Below are 27430 nucleotides of genomic sequence, written 5' to 3' on the forward strand. Positions count from 1 at the left end.
GTTATTTCTCCCATTACAACTTAGTTAAGTGACTTAAAGAAGTATTTGTGTGCAGTGAAATGAGATCGCTACATGGCACACATGCTTAAATGTGTTTCCACTTAACCTTTAAAATGAAATACTCTTCTCTCCTTGTCTTCTCTAGCTGTGTGTGACCCAGTGTGTCTCAACGGCGGATCCTGTATTAAACCAAACATTTGCCTTTGCCCCAATGGATTCTTCGGTGCCTATTGCCAGAATGGTAATTTTGTTGTGCTTATTTTAAAAGAAACGTGCAATAATTAATGGTTCCCCCCACCACTTCTACTTTTCAAGGAAGAAAGATTGATAGAATGGCTCCAAATGGATCATATAGCAGGCACAAAGGGCATTGCGATGGGGTGGTGACCCCTTCGTCTTTGCGGTGGACCCCACAACTTCTGTGCCTCCATCCATTTCGGTTATGGGCACTCTGCACAAACCAGTGCTGGCGGAACATATAATTAGCACATGCAAATTTGTGTCATGGACCACTGCTCTAAAAACACCCCTGGTGGGGATAATGTAGCTTATCGTGGTCCGAGCATTGGGCAAACCCAAGCACTTGGTCAGAATTTGTAGGAGCTGAAGGAGAGCAATTTGTTGCAGAAGCACTGCTGGATCCATATGGAGGGTTTCAGTGCCATCAGGTTTCAGCCTTTCCCATTTTAACCGTATTGTGGCAGGGCAGCTGGGGGCAGGTCTCAACTCCAACACCATTCATCATATACGACCCGGTTTATACATGATCCACAAAAGGGGACACTGCCCCACCTTTGATCTTCATCGGATTGTGCTGATGGGGAATGAATAGGCCTAAGTGTGGACAGTCAGTAGTCGCAGGCTTCAGAGCAGCAGTAGCTGTTCTAATTAAGAAGCTGGAGAGAACCGATCAGCTCCCATTCTCAACCCTCAATGACGAGAATTTCAGATCTAACTAGATTGGGGGCATGGAACCTTTAAAACCCCGTGGGCGGCATTCCCTTCTGAGGGTCACATGAGTAGCTTACACTAGTGGCAAAAATTGTGGAAACCTTTTGGGAAAAGCATATTTCTGAGGTTTGATGGCTCATAACACTTTTTTTGAGTAATACCATAAAATTATATATCAATGGAAAGATAAGTTAATGAAGAATGTAATGCAATGAAGTTTGTCCAATTATCTGTATTCTATCCAAAGTTATAGCCAAATGACCAGAAAATGGAAGCACAACTTGCTTAGGTTGATATGCAATCGCTTTCCTTCGTTTGAATGTAGCCAATGAGCACAAGTGTTTAGAGAGTCAATCAGGTGTTATGAAGCATCAAACCTCAGAAATACACTTTTTCCCAAAAGGTTTCCACAGTTTTGGCCACTAGTGTGCTTGTGCTCACACACCCCTCTGTGCCCTCCATCCTGTGAAACCAGAGGCATGATCAGAGTTCAAGGACACATTCCAGTCTGGCAAAAACAGGATGTGAAGGGGAGCCAATGAGGGGATGTGGCCTGCGAAGAATCTGGAGGGCCAAATACAGAAGAGTTGAGGGCCGCATCCCGCACCCCTTCCTAAGGTGCCTTTTCCCTGTAGAAAAGAAAATGAAAATAATAGGCCCTTCTGCTATGCAGCACTCGAACCACTGCCTCACGTCTCTCTCTGTCTCTTGTCTTTAGCCATCTGCAACCCTGCCTGTAAGAATGGCGGCCACTGCATGAGAAACAATGTTTGCGCCTGTCCTGGTGGCTATGGTGGCCGACGGTGTGAAAAAAGTAAGACTGCTTCATAAAAAAACAAAAACGCTCTCGCATCTCAACACGCCGACTTGGGGCGATGCCAGCAGCTCAATCGCGTGTGCTGAGCGTTTTCTTGTTGTCCTTTGGTTTCAGGTGTCTGTGACCCAGTATGCATGAACAGAGGAAGATGCGTGGGCCCAAACGTTTGTTCCTGCCCATCGGGCTGGAGAGGCAAAAGATGTAACACTCGTATGTATTACTCTCAGCCGCTTGGAAAAGGAGAAGCCTGTTAAATTGGGCGTATAAAAAAGGCTCTCAGTCCAAGCTACAGCAATAAGTAGCATTTAATTTAGATTTGCTTATAACTGGAGGGCATCTTTCCACTGCTGCTTAATGTGACCCTGAGGGTTTTCCTGTCTAAATGATGGAAGCAGGTCTTAGCTTCTGCTCCAGAATGGCATGCTCAGATTTCCTTGTTTATCTCCGTTCTTAAGCAAACAGGCTTTGAATGCTCAACTTAGTATCTCACTGGCACAGAGTGTCTCCCTCAGTCTTTTTGAAGCATTACCACAGTTCTGGGAGACAAATTCCCATTTCTCCTCCAGAAGACATGAGGCTGTAGCTTGATTAAACTAATGTAAATGAGGTCAACATTAGGTTGCATTAATTTCATATATAAAAAGCCGGCGAATGCCATCACCAAGACTAGCAGACAGTCGTTAGAATTTGCCTAAGCTCACAGAAAACTATCAAGGGTGGGAACACATCAACATGGCATGTAGATTAAGCAAAGGTATACCTTACAGTTCCCAGTACCATTTGTTCATTGTTTGCGCAGATTTTGAGCCATTGAGGGTATTCACACTTCTCTTTCTACGCATGCCTTTCTTGTACAGCTATATGCCTTCAGAAGTGCAGGAACGGGGGTGAATGTATTGGACCAAGTACTTGCCATTGCCCTCCAGGATGGGAAGGAGTTCAGTGTCAAACACGTGAGTCAGATGTAATGTTTGGATTACAGTGGAGGGGGGACGGAACATGGGTGTTTTTATAGGGCTTTTAATAGCTTGTTCATCCAGAGCTGCACCATATGAACTGGTCTTTATTAAAGTAACTTGAAAGAGAGCATTCGCTGCGAGATCAGGTACTCTTGCCTCACCTTCCATTCATCCCAGGGTAATCAGTCATGTTTAAAAACAATAGGGCTTTTATGTCTGATGGTCAGAAATGTCAGTTCCATGGAATGTAGGAAACTGCCCTATCCCCAGCCAGACAATCTACCTCAGTATTGTCTTTTTGAATTCAAACTGTGGCTTCTTCTTTGCAGCTGAGGCATGACTTTTCAGTCACCTGCCAATGTCATACACAACATCAGGTGACTGACAGATAGAGAGCCCTTCCGCCTGTCAAAAGTGGCTTGTTGGAGGGCTAGCTACTTTGGGATCTAGCCCTCTGGTCAGATCCAGTTCCAGTTCCCCACCCCTGTACTAGATCATAACATTAAAAAATTAAAAGTAAATCTAAAACCTGAAACTAAAAAAAAGATCCTCTTTAAAAAAAAGATCCTTGGTGAATAAGTTAACATTATATTTGAAGCTCAAACTGAAACAATACAATGAAACTTTTTTCTTTTTTTCCAGTGCAGAGGCTGGATGGCCATCTGCCATGTATGAGACTCCTGCATTGCAGGGGGTTGTACTCTGGGTGTCTCTTCCAACTCCACAATTCGATGATTTAACACCTCCCTCTTAACATTTTCACAATTAGCATTTCTATTCCAGTATTGTGCAAAGAGATCTGCTGGCACTGTGGACTCTGCATCCATTGCCCTGTTGTTTCACTGCTGGAGGTGAATGAGGGGGCATTCTTTATTCCTCCTCCTCTTGTCATCAACTGGAGGGAATTAACTTCTCCAGCCCGGGGCTGTTGCACGGAACCTCAGCATTTCTGCAGGTGTGTTGGGGGAGGTGAAGAGGCTTTGAGCATGGCATCTCCGTGCTTTCACCCAACACATTTCATTCCCCCCCTCCAGCCCATCAGCAGAGCTGAGCTTTCTGCCAGGGAACATCCAGTGGCAGATCGTTCCACATCTGCACAGTACCTCCATCTTCCCTAGCTGAACAGTGGTTCCTGCTCTTCCTAAGGCAACTCAACCAGCTGGAGTTAAAATTGCACCCTTACACATTAAATTCCTATGCCGTGTATTCCTTTCCTAGTCTTCATTATTGGCAAAAATAAAATCCACACTACTCCCTTTTGCTGTTGCTTCCACTAGCAAACAGGCTGCAATCCACATATTACCTGCCATTTTACAGGATTGCACCATCAAGCTTTCCTGAAAGCTGCACAGTTGTATTTGTTAGCAGTCTGTTTACCCTGATATCTCTTTTATATAGTCATCAGCCCAGTACTTCTGTATTTCCCTACAGCCTCATCTAAAATTAGCATCTCCAACACTGTGTCATAGGAAGTCAATACATACATTTTTTTCACAGCCTTTGAGGAGTGCGATATCATTTTTTTAATCGTCTTATAGGAGTGCAACATTCATCAAATGACTGGGCCATTAGCAGAGCCACACACTCTTGAAAACGTTGCTTTGTTGCTGTATATTTATGGGCCATTTGGAAACTGAATGAGAGGTGCCTTTCTGACCAATGCTTTTTGTTGTTGTTCTTGCTGAGCTGTAGCATGTAAACACATGCTTGTGCACCCTAAGAGTTGCTGCAGAATCACCAGGGGCTCTCTCCTCGACAGACAGGTTTTGTTTTGATTGCCAGATTAAAACACATGCACACATGTATGTTTCAGCCACGTGCAACCGGAAATGCCTATACGGAGGTACATGCATACTGCCGAACATATGTGCTTGTCGTCCTGGCTACACGGGAGTCACATGTGCCAAAAAAATTCAGGTAATCATAGTACAAATACTCAGTGCTTTCGAAAGATGGAAAAGGTTTAGGGAAAAATTAAGCTGCATCCTAATTTGCTGGTCTTTTTGCTGCTTATGTTTCAAGGTACAAGGACGTCACGCATGAAGAACAAATGTCTCTGGGTCGCACAATGTGCTGCATGGATGCCAGCCATCTCTAGTGTGGAGAGGATCACTCAAGACAATGCTACACGAGTGGCACAATCTGGCCCCTTCCACATGCAGAGTGCAGAGTTGTTCTTCGTATGAATGCTTTGAAGTTCTTCCCTTCCCCACCAGGCTTCCTCTGTGTAGGGCACAACACTGCTTGGCCAGGCATGCTGCAACCTTCCCAGCCAATCACGTTAAGCGGAAGCCTGTCTAGGGCTCACCTCGAAGCACCCAGTGGCCTGCTTCTCCCCATGGCTGTGGTGCACAGACTCTTTGCAGCAGAAAGATAGTGGCATCAAATGTGGGATCCAAGGGGGACTGGGCTGCTGGATACTTCCAAGTGAGGTTGGACCAGGCTTTACCTTAACCACAAATGGCTGAGTAAGTTGCAGCTGGCTCAGAATAGCAGCAAATGCTCCTGATTGACTGGCAATCAACATCCATTACACTGCTACTCTGGCTGGAGTACCCCAAGTTTGTTACAGCAAAGAATATGTCTCAGTATGGCTTTGAAAACCAATGGGATTAATTAATGCAAAACATCCAAATCAGGCATAATACACCATCACTTACACGTTTGTCATGGTGCCTCAGAACTAGGTTATGGCAGGTTTAAATTTGTGTAATAAATACTTGGATAAGGCAGATAATTCGGATTCCCAATCCATGATAGCTGGAGGGAGCAAGCTTTAGAAAAGAAACCTGTGCCTAATATTGCTTGGGATTCTGTCTTGCAATTTGTGAGGTGCCTCTGCCAGTTCAGTCGTGGAATACGACACTGCCAATATGTATGGTGTAGGATTCAATTCTGCCGCTTAAAGCCATCTGTTTACTGCAACTGGCTGAAAAATGAGCATTTGGAGACAATATGAATTTGAAACTCTGGAACGGTTTATACATCCCCTCATATGTAACATGCCGGCACCATAAATTTGCACCATACTCTGTGAGCCAGGAGAATTCCATATTTGTATGTGGTGAACTTTTGCTGAGGTTGAAAATTAAAGATCAAACACGCCCACATACAAAAGGACCGGCTCAACCCAATGAAGATGCTCAGCATCCTGTGGACCTATGAGTAAGATAGGACATCGTGAACCACTGTAACCTCACACCCGCATCTGAGTAAACTGGGGGATGCTGGCTGGTTCCATCTACTTCTCAGGGTTACTGCTTCAAACATACCTGTGCTCCTGTTATGTTAACCATTTCTGCCTTAGCCGATGGTTTATCACAGTTTGGTTTTCTATAGCAATTCATCTACGTAAGAGAACTTTTGGCTACATGTCGCATGTACACAGATCCAGTGAATAGCATGTTGTTTCTAATTCTTATTAGTCCATTGCTCAATGAGCAGCAGCTGGCATCCTTGGGAAACTGATTCAGGGCCCTGGCAGAACCTGCTGCTTGTTGGTGGTGTCACCAGGTTGGCATATGCCCAAGAAGAACCTGTAGTCACAGAAATGCCAGTTTAAGAGAGTTAGCAGCGCTATGGAGATCTTAACTGCAGCTGGCTGCACATCATAGCTGTTACTGCAGTAGACCCCATTATGGCACTTGCACTAGGGAGTCTTAACAATGACCCCTGAATGCCAGTAGGAGGGTTTGCTTCAGAGAATTGGAAATAATCACACTGCTGTTATAATTAGAATACTTATCCACAAGTAACTGGCCAAACAAGAAATAAAAAAAGGCTTTGAGGCTTGAAGTGCTGATGTAGGAGAGTAAAATGGTTAAAGGTTGCATGTTTATCCATTCCACGTTGTGGAAATAGAAGGGGCTAGAGGTGGAGAATCGCTTTGTGGAGAAGTCCTAGAGACCCACCTTATTTCTGGAAGGACAGATAAAAAGCAGGCAAAGTTCATGTGCCACACAGTACATGTTCCAACTAAAAAAGGGGGAAATGTGAGTAAGATTGGGGGAGTGTGAAAGGCAGAAAGAAGTGAGGGAGTTGAAATATGAGAGTGACCTGTCCTGTCAGAGTGAACAAAGAAAAATGAACAACTGGATTTTCACTGAAGTACATTGTCACAAATGGGCTAAGGTATTCATCTGTATTACTTTTGGGTTGTTGAGGGAAACTGGGGTCTGGATTCTTATACCCAACTGGAGACTACCACCAACTGTCTCTTTCAAGTCATGGGATTCCTTCATCCACCACTGTCCTTGAGAGGAGGCTCTGGCTTCCCACCCTCTTAAAGTTCTTTCCCTTTTAAGTTGTATTTGGGTTCATTTTTGAGTTCCCCTGTTATAGTTTAAAATGGAAATCTAGCATTTAGAAAGACACTGACTGGTGCCTTTCGGCTGAGGAAGCCTGACTAAACCTGGAGAAAATATCAAACACAGTGCAGAGGTTCTGGGACAGAGAACAAGAGGCAAGGAAGAGAACTTAAATCAAGCAGGGGTAGCTGATATAGTGCCCGCAGATGTTTCAGCATCATAGCTGCCCATGAGCTAAAGTCTTCCAGAAGAATCAGGGCTCCTGCAGCTTGATTTGTGAGGTTGAAGCATAAGAAAAATAGCTTAGAGCAGCCTTCAGCCCATGTCCCTGAAAGCTGAACACCTTGGGAATACAAAGGGCGTCCAGCTGTAGCAGCAGACATAAACCTGAATTTGGAAGTAGGATTTCACTGAAATCTAGGACAGGCATGAGAGTGATTAGATAACAAAGAGGGCACAAGTGAGGAATTACCATGGGTTGGCACCATGAGCCACACCAGTTAAGAGCCACCAAAGAGTTTCAGACAGAAGTCCATCTTAGCCCTTCCTGGAGATGCCTAGATTGAGCAGGCCTTGCTCTTCTCCAGCTTCCCTGTTTGTCTCTGCTTCCAATTCCTCATTCCCAGATCCTGTTGCTGACACCAGAAGACTTGTGACCAGCCACACTCTCAGTTTGCCATTTGGAAAGGGAGTTTGAAAGCCTACACAAACACTTTGGCAAATCAGTGTTTATTATAAGTGGAGAAAGGGATGCCTTTTCCCAACATAATTATAGAGAGATGAGCTGGCACTGCAGTCTCCCCCACTCCGCTTTTCAAGTCTTGTTTTGATGCTGTGGAGTCTGTTCAGTCGCCACCAAAGATGTCCTCCACAAACTCCAAACAGCTATTTCTTTCCCCTCAGTTATCATTATTTCATTTCCCCCCTCCCAACAGCTGCACACTTACTTAAAATGCCCTCCGACTATCACTCTCCTAGCATTCTGATCTCCTTGGCAACAGTTGCCAAGCCTGCACAGAGCTCTCACCCCAACACACACACACACACTCATTACAATTTTATGTTTCCACCAGGCTTCATGAAACATATTAAAACAGCAAGCAAGAAAAGCAAACAACGCAACAAAACTGATTCCCAGTTGCTGGAAACGGCAGGAGGGGAGAGTGCTCAGTTGCTTGGGTCCAGCTTGCAAGCTACCCATAGGAGTCTGGTTGGCCACTGTGATGATGCTGGACTAGTTGGGCCATTGGCCTGATCCAGCAGGTTCTCCTTATGTTCTTAAAACCACAGAAATATCACCTGCCACATATGGAGGGTAGGACTATCAATGGCTGCTAGTAACGTTGGCTAGATATTAACTCCAATATGTATCAGCTGCTGGAAAACATGAGTGGGAGAGTAGACTACTGAATGTTCTTCATAGAATCACAGAGTTGGAAGGGACCATCTACTCCATCTCCCTGCAATGCAGGAATAGGCAGCTGTCCTTCATGGGCATCAAACCAAATGGAGCTATCCAAATTGAGCTCACGTCCTGCTTTCCTTGTGAGCTTCTCATAGGTGTCTGGTTGGCCACACATAGGATGAGACAGAATGCTAGACTATAGTTCTGATTCAGCAATCTAAGTCGAACTCTTGATGAATATTTTGGGGGGCGGACATGTCATGCTCAGCATCTCCTTTCTGCCCTATGTAAGATTTGTTATAGTATTGAGAGATTATGAAACTCAAATATGGGCTCGCTGGAGTCCCATGGGCAAACAAGTGAAGGGAATTGCCTTGGGTTGCATAGGAGAAGCACCTGTGCCAGGGATTATGGAAACACAGAATTTCACTTTAAAGACAGAGAGAAGGATAGATGTAATTTATTTCCAGCTCTGGCTTGTTCCATAATATTTGTGATGGCTTTAACATCCAGTGAAATGTTCCTCTCTGATGGGAGCAATGGCAGTTACCTTGAAGAATGCAGTTTGTCTGTTGATGAAATGGTGGGGAAGGACATGACTGATGATGTAAGGACTGTTTGGTATCTTCCTTCTTCAAAAGGGATGCTGCTGCTGCTGCTTTCCCCTGAAGCTTTAAATCAAAGAGCATACCTTCATCATATCCAATTAGCCAGACTCTCTGTTCCCTCCCAGCAATTCCCTTAGGCCAGTTCCTGGGCAGCTCCTTAACTGAAGCAGTGACTCTAGCCTTCAGGGCATTGAGACTCTCAATTAGAGACTGCAGGCTGAACCTTTCCTCTTGTTCCTGAACTTTGTGCCTGGGATTGACTTTGCAATTTCTGCAGTACTGCCAGAGATTTTATTGACCTTTTTTGTAGCTTTTGTGATTCCAGGCTTTGGGAGATAATGCTGGTCCAACCTTGGCATTTATCTTTTGAAAAGGCTCCTGGAGCTATTTCAGCCTAGGAAAGAGTGGGGAGAAGGTGTGAAATTGACATTACAGTGCTGTTGCGCTCTATGTGTCTGCACAGAAGATGGGTCACGTCGAACCTCCAGACTTGACATGATAGGATGTAGCTCAGTGGTGGAACATAAGGTTCTAATATCTCCAGGTATAAATCTGAGACTGTCCTTTCTGAAATCATGAAGAGCCACTGCCAGTCCTTATCATGACAGTACAGAGCTAGGTAGACCAATGGCAGCTTCACAAGTTTCTAATTTGCTGTCATGAGGGATGGAGGAGTAAGGGAGCTTTATTCGTTACAGAAGCTGGAATTGAACACAGCTTCATAAAGACTCTGCATCCTGGGTTCTCCTTTCCCTGGTGAAGACACCATTCAACCTTTCTTCCAAACAGGAGGAGGCACCATCCTGGAGGGAAAAAGACTGACTACTGGCCATCTTAGAGATTTATTATTATTATTAAAACCATCTAACTTTGTCTTGTGTGCATCTTGAAGGCAGCATTTAGAATGCACAATAAGACTTTGAGCCAGAAATTTGGCCTAAGCAAGGGTGACTAGGGAAGCTGTTTTGCCCAAGCCAGAACCACCTGACCTACACCTGTCACATGGAACAGGTAAATGTGTGGCTGCAAAGGAGTACTTGGGACTGCACTCCTGATTGTTCCAAGGAAAGGCTCAGTTGGTAAGGCTCAAGGATGTGAACAAGGTGCTCAGGTGGGTCAGGGCTTGCGCTCTAGACCCTTGCCCCTCTTGGCTGATAAAAAGCAACAGGGAAGGAACAGCTGGCTGGACCAGGGTGACAGTCAATGCCTCTTTACTAGAGGGGGTGGTCCCTGCCTGTTTGAAGGAGGCAGCCAGAAAGCCACTCCTTAAGAAACCTTCCCTGGATTCGGAAAATCTAACTAACTACTGGCCAGTTGCTAATCTCCCTTTCCTGAGCAAGGTCCTGGAGTGAGTGGTTGCAGACCAGATCCAGGCGCTTTTGGAAGAAACTGATTTTCTGGATCAATTTCAATTAGGGTTTTGGCACAGAAACTGCTTTGGTCACCCTGTATGGTTACCTCTGTCAACAGAGAGACAAGGGAAACATATCCCTGTTACTTCTCGACTTCTCAGTGGCTTTCAATACCATCAACCATGGTATCCTTCTGGAGCAACTGTCTGAACTAGGGGTGGTGGCACCACTTTGCGGTGGTTCCAGTCCTACTTGGATGGTCATTCCCAGAGGGTGTTGCTTGGGGAATGCTTCAATATGGGGTTCCGAGGGCTCAATCCTATCCCCCGTGTTGTTTAATATCTACATGAAACCACTGGATGGGGTTATCTGGAGGTTCGGAGTACATTGTCAGCAATATGCTGATGACACTCAGCTCTATTTCTCCTTTACATCTGCCGGTGAGGCAGTGGAAGCGGTGGACCAAGTGTCTTACCTTGGTAATGGACTGGATGAGAGCCAACAAACTGAAACTCAATCCAGACTGAGGCACTGTTAGTGTGTGGTTCCCTAGACCAGATGGGTGGGAGATTGCCTGCTTGATGGGGTTACACTTCCTCTGAAAGAGGTTCATAGCTTGGGCCCAGAGTGCCTTCCATCAGCTTTGGCTGGTGGCTCAGCTATGCCCCTATCTGGACAGGGATAGCCTAAATACTGTTGTCTATGCTCTGGTAACCTCAAGGTTAGATTACTGCAATGCATTATACATAGGGCTGCCTATGAAGATGGTTTGGAAACTTCAGCTATTGCAGCCTTCAGTGGCCAGGTTGCTCACTGGTTTGAGCATATTACACTGATCCTGGTCCAACTGCACTGGCTACTAATTAGTTTTGCGGCCCAATTCAAAGTGCTGGTTTTAACCTATAAGCCTTAAACTACTCAGGACCACAATACCCCAAGGACCGCCTCTTTCCATATGAACCTACCTGGACCCTGAGATCATCTTCTGAGGCCCTTCTTTGTTTGCCTCCTCCTCAAGAAATCCGGAGGGTGTCAACATGAGAACGGGCCTTTTCTGCAGTGGTTCCCCGTCTGTGGAATGTTCTCCCCAGGGAAGTTACCTGGCACCTTCATTATACACCTTTAGGCGCCTTCATTATACACCTTTTTAACTTGGCCTTTGGTTGAGTGATTGACATCCTAGGTCCTTTTAAAATGTCAGGTTTTTTGGAAGGGGTTATTGGGTTGTTGTTTTTATTTTGATTATGTATTTTGTGGTTTTATATTCTGATTTTATTCTGTGAACCTCCAGGTATAGGGCGGAATAATAATAATAATGGAAAGGGAGGCTTATATTCAGCACCTTTTAAATTGGGTGGTAACTGCTGGTCTTGCTGGGGTTGACTACTTCTGAGGTGAGTCAATCTGTAACACAAGTGGGATTTGCGGTTGGCCCCAATCATCTGCTTCACACTGAGCACAAGATTCTGATGAAGTCAGAGCCTGACCCCATCTTCACTCAGAGAAAGTAATATGCCAGAGGTGAAGACCTCCATCTGACCACCTAAAAGAACAGGGATTTACAGCACCTAAAAAAATTCCCCCTTTAATCCATTTACAACATTGTAAACCATGTACATTACAATTTTAAAAGTTTAAGATCAAGGGTGTTTGTTATCTGACATGTTACAATGCTGGAAATGTTCCCCTCCCCTGACAAATGGTTTAAAGCATTACTTCATAAAAATATGTCTGATTTTCCAGACACATTTCTAGACACAATTGGTTTGCATGACTTGCATCTGTAACTTTCTTTTATCATTTCATTGTAGTAACTTGACATAGTCTTCCTACAGAGGTGACTTTAGCCTGGAAATCTCACTAGAGCAACTCTCTGAGCGCCACTGTGGAAGGCTGGAGGCTATGTTGCTATCATCAGAATATAAAGACATGACAAATGTGCAAGCCTAAGGGATGTCTGAAACAAAAGACATGATTCCAGCCCCACTTCAATTCCAAGTTAAGCTACAAAAGTGTGGAGTAATTTTGAATTTCTCCTCGTCTATTAAAATTGAGTCACATGAGCCTCTGCCTTCAGATTGCAACTCAAAAGGTGTAAGGATTAGGTGCAATGATTCAAAGCACGAGTGCATACGAGCCCTCACGTGCTGGATCATCACCTTGTCGTGATGAATGGGCATGCATGTTCCTATGACCCTTGTGAGCAAAGCCGTCGGGAATCTCGTACTCCCAGCAGAGTCACCCAAAGTGGTAAGGTCAAAGGGAAGGAGCTAGACAAAGAATGATCCAAGATGTCCTCAATGGCAGAGCAGGCGGGTGATAACAAATGGTATGTTACAATGGCTGTGAAGGCAGATGAAAGCTGCAGCAGATACAGTGGTGCCCCGCAAGACGAATGCCTCGCAAGACGGAAAACCCGCTAGACAAAAGGGTTTTCCGTTTTGGAGGTGCTTCGCAAAATGAATTTGCTATGGGCTTGCTTCTCAAGACGAAAATGTCTTGCGAGTTCCTGCGGGGTTTTTTTCCTCCCCCCCCCTTTTCCCCAAGCCGCTAAGCCGCTTAACAGCTGATCCGCTAAGCCGCTTATCAGCTGATCCGCTAAGCCACTTATCAGCTGATCCGCTGAGCCGCTAATAGTGCTAAGCTGCTAAGCCGCTAATGGGCTTGCTTCGCAAGACGAAAAAAACCGCAAGACGAAGAGACTCGCGGAACGGATTCTTTTCGTCTTGTGAGGCACCACTGTAAGAATCTACTGGTCGTCGTGACTACTCATGCCATTGGAACAGAGCCTTACTGTGAAGACTGTGTGTTGGTCTGCGTGCACTGATCTACACACATAAAACAAATTCACACACAGGCATCTTCCAAAAACCCATCCCAAACCCAAACTCCAAAAGCCCCATGGCAACCAGCAAATGGTAACGGGGGCAGGATCATGAAATCTGGAAGCCCCTAATCATGAACCGGCACATGGGTGGTGGATACAGATTCAGTCATTCTGACTCAAGGAACGAGGCAGTTGAGCAGCTCAGCAGCTGTATCCATGACTGAGCAGCCCTTTTTAGGATCCACTCTGCTCACCCTGAAAAGAGGGAGGGGCTAGAAAAGGTGCCCTAAACATGGTCTGCCTTCCTTTTTCCCTGAACCCCACTGTGGAAGGATGTGTGGATCCAGAATTGGCCTCCACAGTCACTTACGAACTCATTGTTAAAACCGTGTTTATGGAAGACAATCTTACTCAGCTACGAATGATAACCAAAGAAGACATAAGAGCCCTGCTCAACCAGATCAATGTTCATAATAAGAACATAAGCAGATCTCTCCTAGACCAGGCCATATAGTCTTATCATCTTGTTCTCACAACGGCCAACCAGATAGATGCCTGCTGGTGCACTCTCCACACTTGTGATTCCCAGCAACTGGTAGTTATGAGACATACAGGCACTTCTTGTTTTGTGTGAGGGTTACGTTCTGGACCCTCATGTGCATCAGTGGAGCACGTGTAAGCCCACCCCGCTCCTTTCCATGACAACTTTATGACATTTTGGGGTTACTTCTGGGTTCAGTGCTCTGTGCACATGCTCAATAACGCACCATTTGGCTGTGCCAGTCATTGCCTGTATTACCAACAGTGGAGGGAGACCATAGTCAACGTTCCTAGTAGCTATGGATAGCTTTGTTCTCCACTAATTTGTCTCGTCTTCTTTTCAAGCCATTCAAATTGATGGCTCCTACCACCTCGTGCAGGGGCAAATTCTACAGTTTAACTATGCATTGTGTGAATTCTTCACTTTCTTTTATGCGTCCTGAAATTTCCAGCACCCATAGTTTCATTGGGTGGACTCACATTCCAGAAGAAACACTTCTTTCTCTGCAATTCATCGTGCAATCCTTTCCCCCTCTGCTGCAAAGGGGTTTGATGAGAGATTACTGGTATTTGGGGGAGGTTGGGCAAGATGTGCTCAATAGAGCCCAAGTTGGTCCTACCCTTAGGCAGAGTGCTTCCAGAAGCTGGACAGAGCAGCAGGTGTATCGACACAGCCCAGCTTGTGCATCCTAATCGAGCCAACTGCCAAGAGGAGGACGCTGTCCTCTTGCCGGTGCTGAAGTAAGAGTCATCTGCCCAGTCTAGTTGGCTTCTGTGTGTGAAATGGGGGAGAGGGCACCTTGTGCTTCACCAATGCCCCTCCCCTCAAATCTGAGCAAGAATGCTGTGAGTGACCAGGAGTGGTTGGTAGCACTAACATAAAACCTGTAGGCTTCATCATGCTGTTGCCTGCACATTTTCTTTCACTGGGTGCCATTTGGCAAGAGTCTTATCGTTATATCTTTCATACCCTTTACTATAAACCAGCTCACCAGAGGTTACAGTGCTCATCTGGAGCCATAATCTAAAAGTTGGAAAAGTAAAGATTTTTCTCAAAATAAATAAACTCCTTATGTTACGCTTAAATACTGTTTCAATAGCTGAGTAGTGAACAACGCTAGAGGCCTGTTGCTTGCTAAGAAGAAGCCACTCTCCTCCTAAGATGTTGATATGAGTTTTAGCAGGTGCCCAAAAATACTGACTGTTGTTGCCACAAGAGATGCTGATTTCAGGTCTTTTGGCCCAGCAGCAGCAATGGTGTAACCCTGTGTCATTGTTGTTGTTGTTTTACCAACAGCTTTGTAGCTTTTATGGCAAATGAGGCAGAAGAGGCTATCTCTTCTTGTAGCAAGGAGCACAAACAACTATTTGCAGCTAAAGCCAATTCATGTAATTAGGCTTTGTTTTTATCTACCATTTTAAATCAATATAATTATACCTCACTCTACAACACACACAAACACATTTAGACTGCAACCAGCAGTTTCCAGCAATGAGTCATCTACCCAGACAAAATCTTAAATGCAGCCTAATAAGAAAAAAAAAACCCACCCCACTGACCGTAGTAAAACACACACACACACACACACACATATAAGGTAAGGGGCTACTACAGCAACTAACTAAATTTAGTTTTGGCACAGACTCTGTCCATTTCAAATGTAAATGCTATGACGTAGGCTCTGTGTTAACACAGCCTTTGTGATTTGATCCTTTAAGACATGGATTCTATGTGCTGCTGTGTCAGACCAGACTTAAAAGAGCTGATGCTGAATAGTAAACTTACATTGAAGGTTCAGAGGGGAATGGACAAAGTTGGGCAGGAGGGGGGAAAAAACAACCTTAACAGCCAGCAGATGGAGCTGTTTTCAAGCAATTTTTTAAAATCCAAAACTACAGAAATTCACTGACCTTGCAAGAGGCCAACATTTGCCTGCCGTTGGCAAAGCAACCATGCTTTTAATTAAAGAACCATGAAATTAATGTTTGTCTAGCACCGTGGCAACTTCAGAATAAGATTTCTGAACGCATGCACATTCCGATTACTGCCTCAAAAGGGATTGGGGGAGGAGGGGAGAAATGCTTTCTCTCTTGTTGACTGCTAGGTTTTTTTTTTAATATACAGAGGAAATCACTAAGTAGGAAATATATCTACAGCAGCTACTTTTCCTTGGAGCTCTTGTCCCCAACCCAGCAATAATTGCATAGAAGAAAACGTTGTGTGTGACTAGCTATGCAGAGAAATAACTGTGTGTGGTTGGCTCCAGACAGAGGGTGCCCATGTGTTATTCCTATCTGCACCACAAGCTAATAGAGCAGGCGAATTGACCACACTTTAGTCCTCTTGCATAAGTGCCATAGAGTGTGTGCACAGGCTTCCTCAAGAACCACATGCGCAGCCCCAACTGCTGGCTATAGGCAAACAAGCCCTGAGTACATGCTTGCAAAATCCACACAGAGAACTCTGCTTCTGCCCCAGAGGTTTTTCACGCTGGGCCAGGAAGCTATAAAACCAAAGCACCTGTTATATTCACTGGACTCGTATTTTTTTTGTGTGTGTGTGTGTGTGTGCGCGCGCGCACGCACATACTTTGTGTGCAATTCCCTTAAGATTTTAAAATTTGTACTTCTGCAAACCTTGGAGTCCACCCCCCAAAAACCATTCTGATACATCCCTCTTTTTTCTCATGTGTCCCCCCTGAGGCTATCCTGATACTCATTGAGTTCACTATTAGAGGAAAGCAATGTCTATAAAACCGTATGACCCAACAAGATCCACATTTCATTCTTTGCTTCTGCCCAGCGATTTCTCATGCTAGATCAAAGAGCTTTAAAAACCAAGATTATATTCATTACATGGGAAAACATATTCTATTTGTGGAAGTGAATGAAACAGCAAGAGCAGGGGAGGTTTTGGCGGGGGGCGGGAATGCTTTATTCAGTAAAAAATATTCAATGTTACATGTGCTAAAATGAAACATAAGGTATTCGCGTGCTTCCAAATTCTCCCCACGCATATATTTTGATACACATTCAACTGCTTTGATATTGTCATACTTTAAAAAAACAAAAACGCCCTTCAGTATAGGAGAGCTTTCATTTAATATATAATCAAGACTTTAAAATCCTATGGATGGACCGACTAGCATAATGCAAAATTTCTCCTTTCTCCCAATGTTTATTCATTAAAATAAAAGGAGCTCGTCTTCAGAGTAGGCTGTCTCATTGCTTCATTTTCTTTGTACACTGTATACCAGAGTATGGTGAACGACATCTGCACACATCTGGAGCGATGCATTTGCCTCCATGCTGACATGGCAACCTACACAATGCTGGGGGGGAGTCCAAAACTCATATCAGTTACACAGCACAGATTTCATCTCATTAACCGCATTTGATGCATAGTATTTTATTGAATTATCACAATTATTCCTAAGAAGAAAATATCATTAAAATACAGCAGGGGGGGGGTGAAGATTACTCAGAGCAATGCCATTACTCCAAGACGCTGCATTTCTAAGCCCCTCTCTGTGAATATTGAATATAAGACATTGGTAAGAGTCTTCTTTGTCTATCTATTCCTGGCAGTCTACCGTGGGGGGTCGGATTCCCTGACGCCTGACATCTGTTGTGCTAACTGATTGATGCTCAAGCGTTTTTCCCTTCCAGGAGGACACTGTGAGTAATTGGCACCTTGGCAATAAAAAAGAGGGCCTTTTCAGTGGTGACACTTTATCTTTTGAACAAACTCCCTAGACAGGTCTGTAGATCTAAACATTATCATCATTTACACACTGTGTCAACTTTTTTTTCTTTTTACCAAAGCTAAATTGTTTTCTGCCTTCTATTGGATCTGCATTTTTATTGACTGCTCCCTTATTAATTTTCACTTCTGCCTGTTGTTTACATTACTGTTGATTATGGTTTTATCACTCATTATTGTTTCAAGCTTTTTCAATATTGCAAGATGCCTTGGAGACAACTCGTTGAGAAGTGACTCATAAAACAAATAGAAAAATAAATAACCCTCATGGGTGTTCTCGAACTTTAAAGCAGTTTCCAGGTCTGCACCATTGCAGGTGAGAGAAGCAAATTACAAGTTATTTAGCCAGTGATGGTGATTTGTGTAGGTTCCTAATAAAAGCAACCAGAATAGAATGCTCCTTTGCAGAGCCATTCTAACAGTACCTACTGTTTTGCATGTTTCTGTGCTGTTCTATATTTCTATACCTGTTACTTCAACTTACTGCTATTGCAATGATTATTCATTTCAAGAGGATTAACCCATAAGATTAATCCAGAGACTCAAAAGCGAAGTAGCTAATCACTACTTCACAGGGAACTCAGTTCAAGGGCCATCTCTCGAAAGCAGCCCTCCCCCATCTTAGAAGCAAGAAAAGAAAGAAGTTGCCACTGATAGTTCTAAAAGCGCTCATGATCATGCAAGTACTGAAAGAGAATGATGCCCCAACGGAAAGCAATGGTGTATTTGAGAATTAGAGGTACAGTAAACACAAGAGGTTTATGGTCCTCACAGTCACTCCTATATAGTTAGTCTCAGTCATTTGTTGTAAGAGTAGCTGTCACGTTAGTCTCAAGGAAAGACAGATGGCAGCACAATTCAATTCAGCTGACTTTCTGCCTCAAGAAAGGTCCTGCCTGGAAGCTTCTGTACCCAATCCATCCCACATTGCCTTAATTCAGAATGCACTACTAGATTGCAGCCACTGACCCAGACAAATGGAGCTCCAGGCACAGACATACTTGACAGTCACTTATATCCTTTAGCTGAAGGATCCCAGAAGCTGCTTTTAAGATACTCTCTTATCCACTTGCATTGCTTCATGCTTGGCACTCGCTACTCAGTTTAGTGACCCGCCCACTTGACATCTATCATTGCCTTAAGGGCTTTGACCCACCATTTGCAAACCACTGCATTAAGAGGATTGCATGCTTTCCACTTCAAGCCTGCAGCAGCTATGGAGAGAATATTTTTGTCTGTCTTTAGGGAAGAGGAAGACTCTTTCCCTTCTTTTTAAAGCCCTGCTGAACTAGAAAAAGAAATCCTAGAGGTTGCTGTAATGTGAAACTCATTTCTGGAGCATCAGTATTGTCTATTTTATCCTAACTTTCACCAATATCAGCATCTGAGTGGTAATGGCTATTTACCCAATGAAATTTGAAGTTAGTACTACTACTACAACTACTACAATGATCATCATCATTCCTACTACTATTCACTTTCCATAAATTTCAGTAGGACTTGCCTAACAACGCAAACCAGCAATCTGTCTTTACATTGCTGCTGCCTCATTCATTTCAGTCAATCTTGCATGGGACAGCCATGAAAGAGCCACTGACCAAAGGCAGGTACAGTTAATGAACTGCCAACTACACGCCAGCAACTGCTCAGGTCAGCTATATCCCAATACAAAATTAGTAACTCATGCAATATTTTCTATCTGCATCGATCAGTTCATATTTAGATGAGGGGCTAGTACACACATGAGACAGGTAATGAGGGTGGGAATCTGGGTGCAGCTCATACGCCTCTGCAAAGACTTTGTTGCTCTTGTGAGTGTCACGATGATCATGTCAGCTTTTAGGCATTTCATTTAAGAGGCTCTAAAAGATATGTAACTCACCTAAATGACAGGCGCCGCCGACCCAGCCAGTTGCACAGCTGCAGATTCCAGGAGCGACGCAAGTTGCTCCATTCCGACATCCCTGAGGACAAACCGCTGCAACAAAGAGCAATAAAGCAAAGTCATCTATCTCAGTCTCTCAATATTATACTGTAGAGCTAGGGATGGCAGGGGGTGGGGGACACTTATGGTCCTCCAGATGTCGCTGGAGTCCAACTTCCATCAGCCCCAGCCAACATGGCCAGTGGTCAGGGATGATGGGAACTGTAGTCCACCAACATCTGAAGGGGTGATGATGAGATTTCCTCACCCCCACTATAGAGCATTAGAGAATGTTTAAAGCAGGGGTCTTACAGATGTTGCCAAACTACAACTCTCATCACCTGTGGCCATTTGCCATGCTGAGTGAGGCTGATGGGAGTTGTAGTTCTGCAACATTCAGAAGCCCATAGGTTAGGCATCCCTGGTTTAAGGGGGGGGGGGATATTTCCTCCCTCGGACCAGAACAGAACACTAACATCATTAAAAGTGACCACATTCTACCTTTGCATGAAACTGACAGATTGAGAGCAGTGGCTTTAGCTGTCATTCTCAGAAATGGTTACCTCTTGAACAGAGGTAGCTCTGAAAGTGATTTTTGGGGGGGAAAGAGTAGGAGGAACCCCTCCGTGCAGAATCATATAAGGCGATTTGCCCCTGAAACACACACTGGATATATTTTAATGAACTGCATCCAAGCACCAGTTGACATCTTCTCTCCTCTCCACTGCCAGGCGTTAGATAACTAGCGTACCATAGTGGGAAAAGTTCGGCTTGGAACAGGAGACCTGAATTCAGATCCCCATTCAGCCATAAAAGTTACTGAGTAACCCTGAACAAATCTCTCTCTCTCTCTCTCTGTCTCTCGGCCTAAACTATTTATACCGATTGCTTCAACAATAAAATGGGGAAAACTCCAAGTTGAAAGAAGAGTGGGACTGAAACGCAATAACTAACGAAGTGAAGATTTTTACCTTCTTGGCATCTTGATCCTGTCCAGCCTGAAGCACAAAGACACTTTACCAGCCCGTTGACCGAGATGCACTCGCCACCATTTTGACACCCTCCCTCACAGCTTACTGGAAGGAAACAGCACAGGCACAAAGCAAGCCATTATAGCATTATAGCAAGGGTGTTTTGTTGCATAAATGTTGCCTCTTCCAAGCAACAATTCTAGAATGGAGTTGAGGCATATAGGTGGAAATTTCATGCTCATTTGTTTACGATAACGTTATACCTGCTTATTGTTATTTATGGAAAATGTTGCTATCCTGACTTTCTGCCTCAAAATGAAACACTCAAAGCGACTGCACAGCAGATCCAGAAATGCAAATAGTAATCAAATATTAATCTCAATATATAAGAGTTCCAGACACATTATACCATGTCTGTATTGCAGTCCTGACCAACCTAGTACCCTCAAAAAGCTTTGGACTAAAAGTGCAATGGTTTTAGACTATTCCCCCACTCTTTGCTACTATTTGAAAACTGTCTAAATTCAACTTACCTTTATGACAGTATCGTCCTCCATAGCCAGGCTGACATCTGCATTTTCCAGGCCTGAGACATTTCCCACCATTTTTACATTTCGGATAACAAGTTGCTATGAACCAAAAGAAAGGGACAAAGAAAGTTAGATGAGACATTTCTGGGCTTCGGGGTTGGGAACAGTCTACTCAAAAGCACCCTACTCCCTTAAGGAGCCTACCAGTTAATTCATACATTTGCCTGGGCCCAGTAGACCAGGCAGCAATTCATATGATTGCATGCTGTACATTCAGTAATGGTAAATATAATCTACTAATCTGGTTTGTGAAATGGCTATAATGAAGACTGAACTTTCTTATCATGTTAAATACTGTTTGCTATCCAGTCATAGGAGCAAAGCTTGTCATCTGATAACAACCACCACAACTGATTATATTAATTAGCTCTCAAATGCTGTATGAAAAGAACTGGTGACAGGATGACCCTGACCCAAATCCAATCTCCAAAGCGAAGGGTCATGCTATTCTTCAATAGATTAGCTATTCCTCAATAGCTAAACCAGAGGCAAAAAAGAAGAGCTACAGTAATGGGAAATGCTTTGCTTTTCAACTCTGATTAAGAGCTAATCCAGATGAACATTGGTGCAAATGTAACTACAACATGGCTACAGAAATATTATAAATGAATCACTACTATCTCACTGGTGAAGGATGATGGGACAGGTTTAGCTCTTGAAGTCCCTTTGAAGTTAGTGCTTAGTTTGCATAAAGTTAACTCCCCCACTCCCTTTATTCTTGAACACCTGATTGATTCTCCCTGAATCAGCGAGTTTATCATTTCGGTAACACTAATAATTTGATCATTTATTTTCTGGCATGCTTCTTTCTGAGTAGTGCCCATTTTGCTTAATGAATGGCTTCTTATTTAAGAATGCATTTCAAAAAGCAGATTTCATCCATTCATTCATTGTTACCCCTTGCACTGATCTGGGCAATACACAATTAACAGGTCTATCTAAAAGGAACTACAGTCATACCTTGGATCTCAAACAACTTGCGAGTCGAACATTTTGGGTCCCAAACGCCGCAAACCAGGAAGTGATTGTTCCTGTTTGCACAGGTTCTTTGGAACCCGAATGTCCATTGGTGACTTCTGTGGCTTCTGATTGGCTGCTGGAGCTTCAACTTCCAAGGTATGGCTGTAGTTTGTTCTAAAGCTTTATTGATGCTAATAATCCATTGGGAATATCATGGGTCCTTAGACTGCCTGGTTATTCAGGACAGTTCTGGTAGCAGCTGTGAACCCACATCTAACTTCATCTGAGCTCTTAAGTTTTTGATTTATGGTTGGAAGCCATGTGGAACTGCACAACACAACTGCAAATCTTTCTACAGTTAAAACTGATTACGTCCTCAAACAACCATTTTTCTCATCACCGCACCCCACCCCTTTCACCAGCCTTTCCCAGTGATTAATCAGCTTCTCCACAAATAGTTTTCCTACAGCAAACAGAATTTTCTTAAGTTTTCATCCATGCTAAATATGGGATTAAAATGAAAACCTGCTGAGGAGACAGTATTCCTTGTGGATTCTAGGGGAATTCTTTGTGGCAGCTACAAGATGTGCCTGCACGATGGACAAATAAATAACTGGGAAATTGCACATTTTGGCATACGGCTGCTTCGATGATTTTGTGCAAACAAATTATCTGACAAGTTTAGCTAGTTCTTGGCTAATAAATCATTCATGAGCCAATCCCAATTTCGATGTATTTGCTATCTGCAAACAATTTTCAACAGAACGTTTTCAGGTTTTCCTCTGGACTTGCATTATGGATTAAATTGAGATTCAGGTGATCACCAGGAATTTACTGTCAGGAGTCTATAATGTGTGATGACGGTTCTGGTCTCTGAACGCACAAATTAAATGTTGGAAATGGCAATTTTTTAAAATAATAAAAAGATGTGCACTTTAACAAAAAAATAATGAATGGCAAACATTAGCAGCTTATCACAAGAAGAAACACTTCTCAAAAAAGTACGTGAGCAAGAATTATTTAAATCATTGTTCATGAATGAAGAGCAGAAAAAAATATTTCAGCGCATTGCAATAAGTATTGCCCATAAGTAGTCCACTGCTACCATTCTTTTTTCTCCATTTGGTAGTGTTTTCAAAATTATTATTAAATCCTTGAAATATTTTTTAAAGGTCGCAGTAAGCATTAATTAGTATTTTAAAACTTGTTCAAATGTTCAACAAAATACTGCAGTCCCTCAAGGACTACCTCTCCCCATATGAACTGACCTGGTCCCTGTGATCATCATCTGAGGCTACTCTTCGTGTACCTCCTTCATGAAGGTGGCTCCAGAGGGTGGCAACACGAGAAGGGGCCTTTTCTGCAGTGGCTCCCCACTTGTGGAATGCTCTCCCCAGGGAGCCTCTCCTAACACCTTCGTTACAAATCTCCAGGCACCAGACAAAAACATTCCTCTTCTCCCAGGCCTTGTGCTAATTAAACAGTTTATGGCCTTTTAAATGCATTATTATTTATTAAATGCATGTACACATTAGGTATACACACACACACACATATACACATATTCATTATGTATTTTTTCCTTTTTCATTTTCTGTTTTTTATATTGTGATTTTACGTTGTGAACCAAACTGAGATCCATGGATATAGGGTGGTGGTAGTAGTAGCTCTGTAACCCAGGTTTTAAAGTAAAAGTTGGGCTTTCTTTTTTTAAAAGCAAGATTTGTTTGCATACTTGGAGGGGTTTTGTTTCTTCCCATCTTCAGGGACCCACCCATTTTAATACCCAGAGTAGCTACATGCTAACTATTCACTTTACTAATAGAGAGTGATATGCATTTGATTCTCCAAAGAACTATTCCTAATTCAATTATGCAAATAAAAGATTCTTCATATTCGACCCCCTCTTGTGATAATCCTTATAAGTAGCTTTCCACCCCAGACATAACTATACCTGATTAATTGGTATAATCTCCTTTCATTATACTGTCTGTATCAATAAAGGTATCTACTTTTATACATTTCCCCAAGACTGTATTCTGGCAGGCATATTATAGTTAAAGCCACTGGCAGCATAAGCCACTGGTGTTTTCTTTCAGTTGTTCATGACTGATTTTATGCTGCCATTCTTCCGGATGTTTCATTTAAGTATTAGGATTGCTTGAACCTTGTTGTGATTTATAATTTTAAGTTGAAATTTAATTCATAATCAAATTGACTTTCATTGAGTTTGAGTTAAATCATAAAAGATGGTGTGTAAATGTCAAAACAAATTAACAAACAAGCATTGGCCTTAGGCTATGTTTGTGAAAATATCAAAATGGCCTCCACAGATTGTTGAGTTTTGAGGGACAGACAGGGCCTATTCATAGGGTTGTCATATGTCCTGGATTTCCCGGACATATCAGGGACACTGGAGTCAGCAGCAACGTCTGGGTGGAAATTGGTAAAAAACGTCAGGGGAAATCTGGACGTATGGCAGCCCATGTTGGCAGTGCCGTTTTTCATTAAAAAACGGTATTTTTTTGCTCAGCAGCTTTTCTGTCTGGATTTTCACTGTTTGAAATATGGCAACCCTACCCTTCATCTTCTTTGCTTCTAGCCTTGAGGCTTAAAACACCATGTCCTCACTATCTTCCAGCTTTTACTCAACTTACCTATATCTCAGACTGAATCCTGAGGTCTTGAAGGTTTTTGGTGAAGAAGTTTAAAGCAGGAGGGAATCACCATAGTACAGCCAGAGCACACAAATATGCCATCATAAACCACCCTGAGAACTTTTGTTACTGGGCAGCCCATAAAAGTAAATAAAATGAATTAATTAAATGTTAATTCAATTTTTAAAAACATTTTGCTACATTAGAAACAAGGACTTAGTGCAGGGGTGGGGAACCTCAGGCCTGGGTGCTCTAGGTCTCTCTACTGGCCCTCAAAGCTTTCTCTGGGGCACACCGTCCTTGAGTGCTTTTGCCTGGCTGGAATTTGTCCTTCCTTGAATGATGACAATGCCTCTTGCCTGCCAGAACGAAGATGGAGAGAGATGTAATGGGTGTCTGTAGAAACACCTGAATTTGTACAGCTAGAATGTAACCTACAGTTCGAAGATAAGAGCAGAGCTTTCCAAACTTTTCAAGTTGGTGACACACTTTTTGGAAGTGCATCATTTTGCGACACAGTAATTCAGTTTTGCATCATTTCATGACACAGTAATTTGGTTTTACTAGCAAACCAGAGGTTAAACTAACCCTTTCCAGCCACGGGAGGAGCATGAGGAGTGTATGTGTGACACACCTACACACTGCAGCCGACACACTAACATGTCGTGGCACACAATTTGGAAAGCTCTGGGTAAGAGTCACGTCCACTTTTGCACCAGGCTCCACTAACCACTGATAGGTTTGTCCACAAAGTTTGTCAAAAAGTTTCTCCATTCACAATCCATGCAATATTCCCTAGCGGCCCCAGCACTTGTCAATTGTCCCCATGCCTTTGCACTCATTAGTCAGAACACCAGAAGGCAGAAACAACTTTGGTGCACAGGGATCAACTGGAGAGCATACTGTCACTGAATTCTTCCTTGTTTCTCTAAAAGTTTCTACAAGAGTTTGGATTTGATATCCCGCTTTATCACTACCCTAAGGAGTCTCAAAGCGGCTAACATTCTCCTTTCTCTTCCTCCCCCACAACAAACACTCTGTGAGGTGATTGGGGCTGAGAGACTTCAAAGAAATGTGACTGGCCCAAGGTGACCCAGCAGCTGCATGTGGAGGAGCGGAGACGCGAACCCGGTTCCCCAGATTACAAGACTACCGCTCTTAACCACTGCACCATACTGGCTCTAGAGATATACAAGGGCTAGAGACCTACTTTTAAACAAGCTGAATATTTAGGAAAGGACTACAGAAAGTTCCTGAAGTGTGCTCCACCCCCATATCTCCCCCCTCCCCCACCACCTCTATTCTTTGGGATCTGGGACTTTCAGGAGGACAAAAGCAGTACACAAAGTAGGGTCAGCATTTCTTCTTCTTTTTTAGATTCCCTGCTCAAACATTTTCCCTAATGCTGGAAAAAGGGTGACTTGCAACGGAACAGCCACACACATTATTCCCACCAGATGAATACTTGGGTTACATCTTCTTCCATAGTCACAAAAGGATTCCTGTAAAAGCACTTCAGTATAAGAATTGAGGCGGGGCTTGTCAGCCAAGCAAGATCTTGCTTTCAGTAAGAAGAATCTCTTGCTGAAGCCAAAATGCTCTTTGTTCTCACGACTGCAATCCCACAGACACTTTCTTGGGAACAAGCGTCACCAATGAAATCAATGCTGACAAACTCCAGGCAGTCAACTTTCACAGCAGACACAAAACATGAGCTTTGTGGCAGGAATCTTTAGGAGATGAACAGAAGTGTAGTGCTCAATCCTACTCATGTTTACTTGAAATAAGGTCCTCTTGTGCCCAAGGTATAGGATTGCAATCTTACTGTAGTGTTAGCTTTCCTGGACTTGACTTGATTTCCTGTCTGTGAGAGTATGACAGCCAGAAATCGACGGGGCTTCCAAGTAAACGATAGGATTAGGCAGCAAACCTTCGATCCTGAATGTGCACTAACCCCTTTCCTGCGTATTTATAATCTGGAATACCCAACACCCATACATTTCTCCCAAGTAAACGTGCATGCAGAGGACTGCAGTTTGACTTCGAAGTAAAACTCCCAAAACTAATTCCAAGAAAACAATGGGACCGTAAAGAAGCTTGCCACCTCGCTCCAGAGGGCTCTCTGATCTGCCTCCACCCAGAGGGTCGCTCCTCCATCCCTTCGGATGGGCAGCCCCTGAAGAAAGGCTGGTGCAGAGAGGCAGGAGAGCTTAGCTGCAAACCTGCGCCAGAGGGACTAGGGTTACATTTATTACTGGCACTTTCCCAGCAAAATCCCAGGGCGGGTTACAGCAATTTAAAATTCAGCACCGATAGTCAAAGGAACGTGGTTGGGTCCTGAAAACATACATCTCAGATCCAGCAATGACCTACACCTTGCAGGGGAAAGGGGCTTCCCCCCCCCCCACTTGTTATGTCCACCACCCGCTCTTCTACCCGTTCTACCCACCATACTGGCAGCGCTCGCCCTCGTAGCCCCTGGAGCAGAAGCAGGTGCCGTTCCGGATGCACAGGCCCCCGTGCTGGCAAGGCGGGGCGTCGCACACGGCGCGCGGGTCGAAGACGAAGGGCACGGCGACGCCGCGAGACACCTTGGACGGCTGCGCCAGCGCCAACAGCGGCGACCCCGCGCAGGCCGCCAAGAGCAGCCACAGCGCCGCCGCCTGAGGGATTCCCGCCACGCGCCACCCCATCGCTCGGCCTGGCGCGGCGACCCAGCGGCGCTCTCTGGTCCCGGCTGCGCTGCCTTGTGCGCGCTGCCGCTCCCGCACTTTCCTCCTCTTCTGCTTCCCCCCTTTC

At 44.0% G+C, this 27430-nt stretch overlaps 2 protein-coding genes across 6 annotated transcripts in view; one reads left to right on the forward strand and one right to left on the reverse strand.

Annotated features, from left to right (window-relative positions):
* Positions 1 to 6142, forward strand: part of VWDE (von Willebrand factor D and EGF domains) — a 44930-nt gene extending 38788 nt beyond the window's left edge. For all 3 annotated transcript variants that reach the window (XM_083405298.1, XM_083405299.1, XM_083405300.1), the window contains 6 exons: positions 146 to 241; positions 1670 to 1765; positions 1883 to 1978; positions 2626 to 2721; positions 4541 to 4644; positions 4750 to 6142. In XM_083405298.1, the coding sequence (XP_083261424.1) occupies positions 146 to 241; positions 1670 to 1765; positions 1883 to 1978; positions 2626 to 2721; positions 4541 to 4644; positions 4750 to 4770 (509 nt within the window). In that variant the 3' untranslated portion in view covers positions 4771 to 6142. The remainder of the gene's footprint in view (positions 1 to 145; positions 242 to 1669; positions 1766 to 1882; positions 1979 to 2625; positions 2722 to 4540; positions 4645 to 4749) is intronic.
* LOC310660617 (uncharacterized protein) lies at positions 5684 to 27324 on the reverse strand (the record flags this gene model as incomplete). Of its 3 annotated transcripts, XR_014503534.1 has the most annotated exons (7): positions 5684 to 5886; positions 6000 to 6263; positions 8990 to 9110; positions 19412 to 19507; positions 20425 to 20529; positions 20958 to 21053; positions 27081 to 27324. XR_014503534.1 is itself a non-coding variant. In XM_083405525.1 (6 exons), 6 exons carry the CDS (start codon positions 27322 to 27324, stop codon positions 6197 to 6199), a joined length of 729 nt encoding a protein of 242 aa, XP_083261651.1. In that variant the 3' UTR covers positions 5684 to 6196. The 3 variants fall into 3 exon arrangements, 2 of the variants coding, with proteins under 2 accessions (XP_083261651.1, XP_083261652.1); XM_083405525.1 differs by having other exon boundaries at positions 5684 to 6263; XM_083405526.1 differs by lacking the exons at positions 5684 to 5886; positions 6000 to 6263; positions 8990 to 9110 and adding an exon at positions 16676 to 17098.
* Positions 27325 to 27430: the final 106 nt, after the last annotated feature.

Source organism: Podarcis tiliguerta (assembly GCF_965153285.1).
Source record: "Podarcis tiliguerta genome assembly, chromosome: 12".
In the NCBI taxonomy this organism is placed as follows: Eukaryota; Metazoa; Chordata; class Lepidosauria; order Squamata; family Lacertidae; genus Podarcis; species Podarcis tiliguerta.